At 66.2% G+C, this 10,387-nt stretch overlaps 1 protein-coding gene across 4 annotated transcripts; it reads right to left on the reverse strand.

Annotated features, from left to right (window-relative positions):
• Positions 1-449: 449 nt before the first annotated feature.
• On the reverse strand, positions 450-9,978 carry GGT5 (gamma-glutamyltransferase 5). Of its 4 annotated transcripts, none has more exons than NM_001191219.3 (12): positions 9,465-9,637; positions 6,907-7,037; positions 6,587-6,682; positions 5,523-5,718; positions 4,758-4,915; positions 4,130-4,276; positions 3,255-3,391; positions 2,805-2,995; positions 2,231-2,375; positions 1,996-2,127; positions 1,756-1,866; positions 450-884 (listed from the first exon to the last, which is right to left on the reverse strand). In NM_001191219.3, the coding sequence occupies exons 1-12, from the start codon at positions 9,635-9,637 to the stop codon at positions 738-740; spliced, it is 1,764 nt and encodes a 587-aa protein (NP_001178148.1). In that variant the 3' UTR covers positions 450-737. The 4 variants fall into 4 exon arrangements, with proteins under 4 accessions (NP_001178148.1, XP_005218331.1, XP_059732164.1 ...); XM_005218274.5 differs by having other exon boundaries at positions 451-884; positions 1,996-2,114; positions 2,269-2,375; positions 9,465-9,978; XM_059876181.1 differs by lacking the exon at positions 9,465-9,637 and adding an exon at positions 7,230-9,458 and having other exon boundaries at positions 451-884; positions 1,996-2,114; positions 2,269-2,375.
• Positions 9,979-10,387: the final 409 nt, after the last annotated feature.

Below are 10,387 nucleotides of genomic sequence, written 5' to 3' on the forward strand. Positions count from 1 at the left end.
GAGCAGCGGTTCTCAATCGGGGGTGACTGCTGACTGGCCGGGGCAGGGGGCTCGTTTAGCTAGGCGAGGCCAGAGACGCTGCTCTGCATCCTACATTGTGGGCACAGCCCCCCAAAACGTCAGCCGTGCTGAGGGTGAGAGCAGGTTGGAGATGCGGGCTGGGGAGTGCTTAGGTCTCTCATCTTCCAGCCTTTGCCCGGGACAGAGGACAAGCTCCAGGACGGGCCTGGGCCAGACTCCCAGGAGCCAGGGCCAGGCGGCCCCAGGCCACACCCCAGCCTTCCCCCCAAGCCAGTAGTCCAGGCGGCCATGTGTGGAGCCTTAGCAAGTGTCCAGGGGCGCCTTGGATGAGCGCCAGCCCGGCTCTGGTTTCCCTGGCCCCGTGGTGGCGTGTGTGCAAGACGGTTAGCTCTGTGCGTGGCCCTCTCCACCTCGACACCGAGTCAGGCATGGTGCAGTCTCTTCTTTAATCTCGGACTGGAGGATACACAGGTGGGGAGCGGGGCTTCCAGGGGGCAGGGGCACAGTCGTGGGTGAGGCCTGGAGCGGCCAGGGCCGGGGATCTGGTGGGGAGACTCGACCCCCACAGTTGCCCATCTGCTGGGCTGTCCACCTCTTTGCAGCTCCAGGCCAACCGTCCGGCCCAGGGGCCCAGATCCTGCCAGAGCGCTTGATCCCCAGGTCAGGCTGGCCTGGCGCACGCGGGGCGGGACCCCAAATCGGGAGGGAGCAGCCTTTCAGTAGCCCGAGGGCTCCCCGCCCTTCCGCGGGTCTGCTGCGGCGTGCACACAGGCCCCATCCTGAGACACAGCCTGGACCACGTTCAGGAAGAAGGGCCTCTTGTTCTGCTCTTGGCCCCGGTCCTGGAGCCCCTTCTGAACCTCCTGGAGGGGAGAGGAGGCCAGCCGGTCACAAAGGGGACGGGGCCCAAGCAGGGAGCTGAGGACCCCAACCTGGACAGGAGTAGGGGCGCAGGTCTGGGTGAGGACAGAGGGGCGCTGGACGCAGCCTCGTCTGCAGGACGCAGAGTCTGTGGCCCCCCACTCCACAGGCCCCAGAGCAGAGGCCTGGCTCCAGAGAGGACAACGGAGTCCGTGGCCCCGTCTGGAAGGACCTGAGACAGAGCCTCACTTCTGCCCTAAGTTGAGGACACCAGGGCCTCAGCGTAACCCCAGAGGAGTCCAGGGCTTCAGTGGAGAAGGTAGGTGGTGGTGGGGGACTCGGTTCTGAGGGTCTGGAAAGCAAAGCCTCTAGAAGGCAGAGCCTGGGCCCTTTGGAGCCCCGAGTCCTCCATGCTTAAGAAGAGCCCAACTCAACATCAGGAGGAATGGCCCTGCTGCCATGTTATTGGTAGCTTGGGATCCGCTCTCTCAACACCCACGAGAAGACGGGGGATCCCGGATGCCAGGGATGTGGCAGGAAGACTCCCCAGGGCCCTGCTGGTGGAGGAATCACTGGAGGCTTCTGAAGACCCACGAGTCCAAGGACACAGGCAGGCCCCAGGCCCCAGTGGTCCTCGCGGGTGAGGTGCTCTGAGCACGGCCCTCATGGCTCAGGTCTGAGACGGTGCGTCAGGGCCCAGGTATTGGTGTCTGAGGGGCCAAGTGCCCTGCCTGGCAGACTGGTCCCCACGCTTGCCCGTCTGTGACTCTTAACAGAGACCCTGGAGATGCATGGAGACCTGGCCCAAGGCATACAGGAGCTGAGGTCCCCACCCCCAGGCTCTGAAGGCAGGCATGGAGGCATCTGCCTCACCTGGCTGAAGCTGGGCTCGAACTCCACCTGGCCCTTGCTGTCCACGTGAAGGATGGGGGCCTTGATGGCGGCTTGCAGGTCAAAGCCCAGCCACAGCTTGTTCATGATGGCCTGCAAGGAAGAGGACGACGCAGGGAGGAAGGCGGGGGAGTGGGGGTACCAGCCACCCTCCCCAACCCCTCCGGGGACAGCAGGGCCGCCCAGCGAGGGCGCGTTCTAGCCGGGAGTCCCCAGAATCACCTGAGCCACCGCAGAGATAATGAGTTCCCCGCCGGCCCCGCCGATCACGAGCTTCGACCCCCGGGCTGTGCTGACCAAGATGGAGGGGACCATGGACGACGGGGGCCGCTCACCTGGAACTGGGGGCCAGACAGGAGTCAGGGCAGATTCGCTTCCCAGCCAGCCCCCCAGGGCCGCCCGCTCCGTCTCCGTCAACCGAGGCACGATCCACCGACGCCAGACCGGCCCGCCTTCCCTCACCCGGGGCTGGGGGCGGGGGGGGCCTGTGCTCACCGGGCGAGGGGGTGGCTCTAGAGCCCTGTGAGTGCCGCCAGCACAGGTCCAGAAGCTCGTTGTTGAGAAGGATGCCCGTGCGTGGTGAGTACACCATGGCTCCAAAGCTGCGGACGGAGGCGGGGCTGGGCGCCGACTGCGGGGTGCTGACTCACACAGCCGTCCAGGAGCCCCTGGCTTCAGGGGCCGCCCCCAGCACGCCGGAACCGCGCTCCCCTCCCCGGCCCCGCCCCAGAGCCCCCTGGCCCCGCCCCCAGAGTAACTCCCTGGCCCCGCCCCGGCCCCGCCCCGGCCCCGCCCCGGCCCCGCCCCAGCCCTCCTCAGCACCATCCTTCTGGTGTGAGGCGCCTTCCCCATCCGCTCTGAGACACCGGGTGAGCACCCGTCAGCCAGAGATGCCCGGGCGCAGGACCCCTTTGACAGGAGGAGAGGTACCGCCCCCCACCTACCCCGCGGACACAGCAAGTGGGGGCGGGGCGCCAGGCCCAGGGAACCCAGTGCGGCCCGCCCGCCCGCCTGCCCCGAGCCCCACGCACGGCGTGTTGATGGTGCTGGTGGCGGCCACGGCGCTGCCGTCCTCGCCCAGCACGGATACGTGGGCCGTGCCCATCCTGTGGGTCCAGGCCCCGGCCAGGCTGTAGTGGTCGAGCGGGTGGTCTCCCCGGTCGTCCATCTGCTGGCGGATGTGCTGGGCCAGGGCCTCCCCCAGCAGGTCCTGGGAGGCGTTCTGGGGACGGCAGACAGGTGAGGGGGTCCGTGAGTGGCCTGGAGGGGCCCACGCGGCCCTCCCGGCTCCCTGCTGTCCCCAGACCGACCACACCTTCCTTGCTCCGGCCACTGCCAGGCCCTCCCGTTCCAGAGCCAACCGTGTTCACCTCCCTCTGGCCTCACCTGCCAGGTGCTCGGGGTCTGCGCAGGGCGCTCACTGGCCTGACTCTGAGCCCTGGGGCGGGGACAGGGCTGCCCACCAGCCCAGGACACCTTACCTGGACCTCTGGGTGGCTTCGAGGGTCCCACAGCCGCCACCTCTGCCCCCCAGCGAACTTGAGCGTCTCCACGAGGTGATGGTACAAGTTCACTCTCCCCTCCAGCCCCGCCACCGACTCGGCGGTAAAGTTGAACCCTGGGGGACGGGGTGGGCGAAGGTGGGGGTCATGTCGTGCAGTGGGCTCGGACTCCGCGTCCTAACCCCCAGGACCCGTGAGTACTGCCCCCCACAGAAGAGTGTCCCCTTCTGCAGCAATCGTGTCAGTAGCTGAAGGCTCTTGGGAGGAGCGGGTTATCCCGTGGGCGCTAAATGTAAGACATCCGCGTAAAACAGACACGCAGGACAGGGAAGCCGTGTGGTCGCAGATGCTGACCGGACGCAGCCCCCAGAAACTAGAAGAGGCAGAAAACAAATGCTCCCCCCGCCAACCGGCCCTGGAGGGAAGGTGGCCTTGTGGACACCTTGATTCTGAATTTCTGGCCTCCAGAACTAGCAGAGCATAAATTTCTCGTGGTCTAAGCCAGCAGGTTTTGGTGATGGGTGATCATTTGTTAACGGCAGCCCCAGAGAACGTAGTCAGCATCGGACAGTCCCAGCCCTGGACACGGCTGGGGCCCCCGCCAGGGCCCCTCCCCCCCACCCTGCAGGCTGCTGTAGTCTGGGCCTCAGGCCTAGGTGCACACACTCGACGGGCAGCTCACCACCTGCTCCTCTGCGCCGGGTCGGGGTCCCCCGGGGTGGGGGTGAGGGGCTCCGCAGGAAGATGACGGCAGGCGCCCCTGCAGAGCCCTAGCCGCCCCCAGGTCTGCTCTGGAGCACACCGCTCCCCGGGCCCGACCCTCAGCCCCGGACTCCTGCGGGGCGGGGCCTCACCTTTGAGCACGTTGAGGACGAAGCTGAGAATGGCGCCCCCAGCAGGCGGCGGCGGCGAATACAGGGTATAATCCCCCAGGGGCACGGCGAGGGCATCCACCACCTCAGGCCGGAAGGATGCCAAGTCCTGCCGGGTCAGCCGGCTACCTGGGCGAGGCGGGGACGACTCCGTGTACAGACAGGGAAATGGAGGCACAGTGTCAGCCAGGGGCCCAGGGTCACACAGCGGGGCTCCCCTCACCCCCTAGCCTTCCAGACCCCCGGGAGGGGGTTGGGGGGGTGGCAATGCTGGGTCTGTGGGCAGTGGCTCGGGGCTGGGGGATGGGTGGGCAGACCGGAGATGGGCAGGTGGAAAGCAAGCAGGGAAGATGGGGGAGGCGCACTAGCCTCTGAGGGGGGCCAGCTCCAGGCCAGGAGCCCCCATGACCACCGATAGCTCCCGTGTTGAGGCCCGAAACCACGGGGCCCTGCGCCTCAGGGGTGTTGACTGCAGGGTCCCTGGGCCCAGCAGCAGGCAGGATTAAGGAACAGCCTCTTGAAGCCTGGGAGCCGCTGGCCCTCCCTCAGCCCCAGCACCCAGACCCCGCTTTCTCTGGCCGGGCAGGGCAGTGGGACCTCGCACGCTGACCTTCCTTGGCGATGTCCTCCAGCAGCAGCTGGCCCAGCCGCCCTGTGTAGAGGGCCTCTGCGCCTTCTGTGGCCACGGTCTCCAGGGTGGCAGCCAGCATGGGCCACGGCAGTGGGTCCTGAGACCTCAAGGGTTCTGTCCCATTGAAGAAGAGCTGTCTGGGGGGTGGGGGGCGGCCTCAGGGGGGGCCGGGTCCTGGAGGGCGGTCACACTTCCGACCCTACGGGAGGCAGTCCTGGTCTGCGGTCCTGCGGGGCTGCGGTGGACATGGGGGCGGGGGTGGGGGGGTGGGGGGGGCAGGTTCTCCAGGACTGGGTGGGGCTGACACCCTTCACGTCTTATCACCGGGTCCCAGGGAGGCCACAACCCCTGCCAGGCCTGCATCCACCCAGGGCCTGAGGTCCTGCCCTCCTGGAGGACTGGTCAGTGGGCAGCCTGGGTGGGCCCAGAGCGTGAGAGGGGGAAGGGCAGAGGGGAAGGAGGGAAGGGAGAGTGCAGGGGTGGGAGAGAGGACAGGACAGTGGGGAGGAGGGCCGAGGGGGTGTGCAGAGCCCAGATCTGTGCCCCCGGAGCCCCATCACGTGGGCAGAAACTCCCTCTGGCCGGAGCCCTCCAATGAGGTGCTACCACGTGGAGGCGGAGGTCTGTGAGCTGAGACCAGGACGCACTCATCATCCACGGCCCCCGCCCCACCCCGCCTCCAGGGTAGACCCTCCAGCTGGAGAAGGGGCTGAGGAGGGGCCCTGGGCCTCCATCAGCGCTCACCTCAGGGACGACTCCGTAAGGGAGGGGCGCAGGAACGGGCTGTGCAGGAAGCTGGAGAGGATGGTGGGCACACGGAAGCCCCCCCGGAGCAGCGCGATGGTGGGCATGAACAGCTGTGCCCAGGGCAGGCGACCGTGGCGGCGGTGGGCCTCAGCATAGCCCCGGAGCTCCCCGGGCACCCCGATCCACTGGGCACCTGCACGGCACAGGGTGTCAAGCCCCTGCCCCGGGGGCGACCTGTGCCCTCGGGCCCAGGGGCTCTCCATCACCCCACTCCTGGCCGCCTAGCCCCCTCCCAGCCATGGCAGCCCGAGTGAGCTTTCTGTAGCTCACATGGAAGCACATTCCTCTCCACTTGAACCCCCTTGACTCCCATGGACTTCTGCACAAAGTCCATGACCAGGTCCCTGGGGCTCAGGAAAACTGGCCCCAACCCCGCCCACCAGCCCAGTCCACCGACCCAGGCCACCGACCCCGCCCACCACCCCAGGCCACAGTCCCCAGTCCACCAGCCCAGCCCACCAGCCCCAGACCACGAACGCATCTCCACCTTAGTCTCCGGGGCCTTTGAAGTGGTCACTGCTTGGATCACCCCTCCCAACTCAGAGAGCCCTCCCCCAGGAAAAGAGCCCCAGCCTGGGGGTTAGAACCTCCACAGGGGCTCCCCATCCCCAGCTGCCGCCCCCCAGTGCCAGGGTGTCTCAGCCAGTCCAAGAGGCGCCCTGTCCCTTCGGGATGTGAGGTTCTAACCCAGTGGCTTGAAACTCCAGTACTTTGGCCACCTCATGCGAAGAGTTGACTCATTGGAAAAGACTCTGATGCTGGGAGGGATTGGAGGCAGGAGGAGAAGGGGACGACAGAGGATGAGGTGGCTGGATGGCATCACTGACTCGATGGACAAGAGTCTGAGTGAACTCTGGGAGTTGGTGATGGACAGGGAGGCCTGGTGTGCTGCGATTCATGGGGTCGCAAAGAGTCGGACACGACTGAGCTGAACTGAACTGAAGCCAGCGGCCTGGTGGGGTGGGGCAGAGGTGGGGGGAGGTGGTTCTCCAGGGTCTCACCTATGCCCAGAGGCTGGGCCTGCTCGCACTGGTCCAGCAGAGCTGGGATGGGGTTGGAGGGCACCGTCTCCCTGGCATTGATGACTTCCACCTTCCCTGGGGTTGGGCAGGGCGTTCGGGGTGTCAGGGGCGCCCCGGAGGCTGCCAGGCCTCGCCGCACACCACGACAGCCCAGGTGGGGCTCTGGGCCTCTGTGCTAACTCCTGGAATGGGCTCAGCAGGGTGGGCGTGGCGAGATCCAGTAAGGGGCGGGGCGAGGCCTTGAAGGGGCGTGGCGGACAGAGCCCATCCTCCCCACGGGGGGTCCCGAGAGGACTCACCTGTGGTGGCGTTGTAGATAGTGAAGATGACCCCTCCACCCAGGCCCATGCTCTGGGGGTTGACGACCCCGGTGCAGACCAGAGCCGCGATGGCAGCGTCCACAGGCGAGCCGCGCTGCTGGAGGATGGCTCTGGGGAGACCGGGCGCTGACTAAGCAGCCAGGCTCCTCGGCCCCTGCCTTCCCCCCACACCCGGGCTTGCTCTGCCAGCCTTCACTGGGGAGTGGGCACAGCTGGGTGGCCTGCCGACTGCCACCACACCCCAGGTTAGTTCAGAGACCACACCAGGCTGCCCCCTCAGGTCCAGCGGCTCGCAGACTCACTGCACTCTACAGGTTGCAAATTGCGATGTCCTTTACACTGCCTCTGGCCACATACAAGGTTCTTCTCAGTTTACAAAGTGCTCCTGCGGCTGTCCTCCCTGGTCCTCCCAGCGGCTGGGCCCGCGCCCTCCACCCCTCTCTGCAGCCCGGGCTCCTGGGTGGAACGTGGGGACCCTGGGAAGACCCCATCCTCCCTAGATTCCTCAGACATGAAGTGGAACAAGGATGCCTCCCCTGGGGACCCTGCATGGCATTTCCAAGTGGTCACAAAGCTAGGAGTTGCCGCCGACCCTCAGGTCTCCCTAGAGGGTCTCCCAGAGAACCCAGTGCTCGCAGGGTGGAAGGAGGGAGACGTGGTGAGTGGAGAAGGGACAGGAGGCAGCCGCAATGGCGGCACAGTGAGGGGAGGGCCCTGGAGGAGTCGCCCCGTCCTTCAGCAGCTGGGGCAGCTCCGGGCTCCCCCCCATCTCTCGGACTTCTGAGAACAGCAGCAGGAAGTGGAGTCACAGCTTGACAAGGACAGAAATCAGTTGGGAAGAAAACCACATCCGCTTCCTGGCCAGTGGGGGCTGCAGAGCACAGACCCTCTGCAAAGGCTTGGGGGCGCAGGGTGAGCCGGGCCTCCCGGCAGGCCCCGCCCCTGGGGGCCGCGTCCTCTCAGTGGTTCTGAGGCTGAAGCCTGACCTCTTTACTCATGTATTCATTTGCTGGGGCTTAACTGCAGCACAGCAGGACGCTGCTCGGTTGTCACATGTGAACTTTTGTTGCGGCCTGTGAGATCTAGTTCCCTGAGCAGGGATCGAACCCTGACCCCTGCCCTGGGAGCACAGAGCCTCAGCCACCGGGCCACCAGGGAAGTCCCCTGACTTGTTTTTGTTTAGTCACTCAGTCATGTGACACTCTTTGTGACCCCATAGACTGTAGCCCGCCAAGCTCCTCCGTCCTTGGGATTTTCCAGGCGTAAATACTGGAGTGGGTTGCCATTTCCTCCTCCAGGGGATCTTCCCAAACCAGGGATCGAACCCGGGTCTTCTGTATTGCAGGCAGATCCTTTACTGCTAAGCCAGCAGGGCCCAACTTGTTTGCATCTTTGCAAATATGGGTTCAGGGTGGGGGGGTGGCACAGCGCTTCTCGGGGGGGTCATTCCCCTCCTGGCCCCTGGGACCCCCCTCCAGAGACCAAGCAGCCTACCCTGCAACTTGTCCCTGTCATCCTTGAGGGAGCCATGAGGGAGGGCCCAGGACAGGAGGGGGCAGGGCCAGATGGCAGACAAAGGGAGGAAAGAATGAATGGAAAGAGGGAGAGAGCTGGGAAGAGGGGTGACCGTGGGACGTAGGGGCACAGACGCCCTCTGCCCAGCAGTGCCTGGCGGCAGCGGCTCAGCCACCATGCCCCTCAGTCCAGCGCTCTCCCTTTCGGATCACAAAGCGCTTCTGATCCTGACCATGGCCCTTGAGGCAGACATTCCGGGAAGCAGATGGAACCAGCAGGGAGGCGGGTGCTAGCCCGGGCTCCCGCAGCCCAGCTGGGTAGCAGGGCAGGGGCCAGGAAGGGTGTCCTCGTGGGAAGCCTCCACGGGCTGGGCTTCCTGGAAGAAGGTCTGGTCAGTCAGAAAACGCCGGCTGGGGCCCCTCTCCACAGCCCCCTTTCCCCGCCCAGCGAGCATCAGTCACTCTGCCAGCCGCTGGCCTGGCTCCGAGCCCTGACATGCAGAGGGGAGGCCGTGGGGGGACACAGTGCCATCGGGGGCGGGTTTCCCAGGGCCAGGACGGGGAGCCTGCTCTCAGGCATCACTGAGTGCACCCTGGCGGCCAGTCCTCACATACGGAGCCTGTGCCCTCCTCACCCACGTCCCGGGGAAGACCCAGCCTCGGAAAACGGTCAGGGCCTCCCTGAAGGCGCTGGGCCCATCATCGGGGTCAGTGAGGGCCAGACCAGCAACACTGTGGCAGTGTCCCTCTGGGCCTCCCAGCCTGAGGTTCAGGCCAGTCTCACACGCCACCTCCGCTCTGCCCGGACGGTGGTTACCCTGGGCCCTGTCTGCCCCCATGCACATCTGCTACCAGGTCTGTGCAAGGGCCCTGGGGCCTCTTCCCCCAAACCCACGCAGCCCCCACACGCCGGCACACACACACACACACACGTGTCTTCTCCACACTCTCGCCGCTGGTCACACAGTCTCTGGGAGGGGCCGGCGCCAAGGCCCACCCAGCTCCCACCCACCTCTTACTCACCGCCCAATGTCCGAGCATGTTTTGGAGTCCGCAGCGACTGCGGCGTGGGCAAAGGCCTGGGGGCCGCAGTGGACGCGGTGCCGAGAGACGACCACGGTGGGCACGATGATGGCCAGCGCCAGCACCAGCGCCAGCAGGACCAGGCTGACCGCGGCCCCGCGGCCCTGGGCCATGGCTCTGACAGGCCCAGGGGAGAGGGGAGGCAGGTGGGCACGCAGCTGGTGGACAGGGAGGTGCACAGGGAGGCGGGCAGCTGAACGGACAAGGTGAGCAGATGGACTCACGGGTGACAGGACAGGTGGACCACCAGACGGGGGCCACAGACAGACAGATGGGCGGACAGCCAGATGGCGGGACGGAGGAGGATCAGACAGACAGACAGACAGAGTTGGATGGGTGGACAGACAGAGGTTTCCAGATGAGCAGCAGGCAGCCAGGTGGACAGTGGGTGTGTGGACAGACGGCTGGCTGCGGGGCTGCTCCGTCCTCAAGCGTCCGCTGCAGAGGCAGAGCTGGCCACCCTCCGGGACTTCCAGTTTTAGCCTCTATCTTGGCCCTGGCAGGATGCCAGTCAGCAGGGCGTTTGTGGGGAGTTTTTCCTTCCAGAGAGAAGTCAGCGCTGCTGTTAACTCTCTGTCTGCCATTCGACCCGCTGCCCCTCCCGCCAGCTGCCAGTGCCCAGGGGGTACGCCGGCCCGTGTGTGCAAGGACTTGGCGCCAACTTGGCTCCCGGGAGGAGTTGGGGTGCAGGGCTCCCAGGACCCCGTGGCTGATCTCCGGCTCCCAGCAAAGCCAGGACAGTAGAGGACCCTTCCTGGATCAGGCTCAGAGGGCCAGGGCGCCTGGACAGAGCCCCAACCTGCCCCCTATTCGTGCCCCCCGCCCCCCAGCAGCTGCTCACCTCAGCATCTCCAGATCCAGAG

The sequence above is a fragment of the Bos taurus genome, chromosome 17, assembly GCF_002263795.3.
Source record: "Bos taurus isolate L1 Dominette 01449 registration number 42190680 breed Hereford chromosome 17, ARS-UCD2.0, whole genome shotgun sequence".
Taxonomy (NCBI): Eukaryota; Metazoa; Chordata; class Mammalia; order Artiodactyla; family Bovidae; genus Bos; species Bos taurus.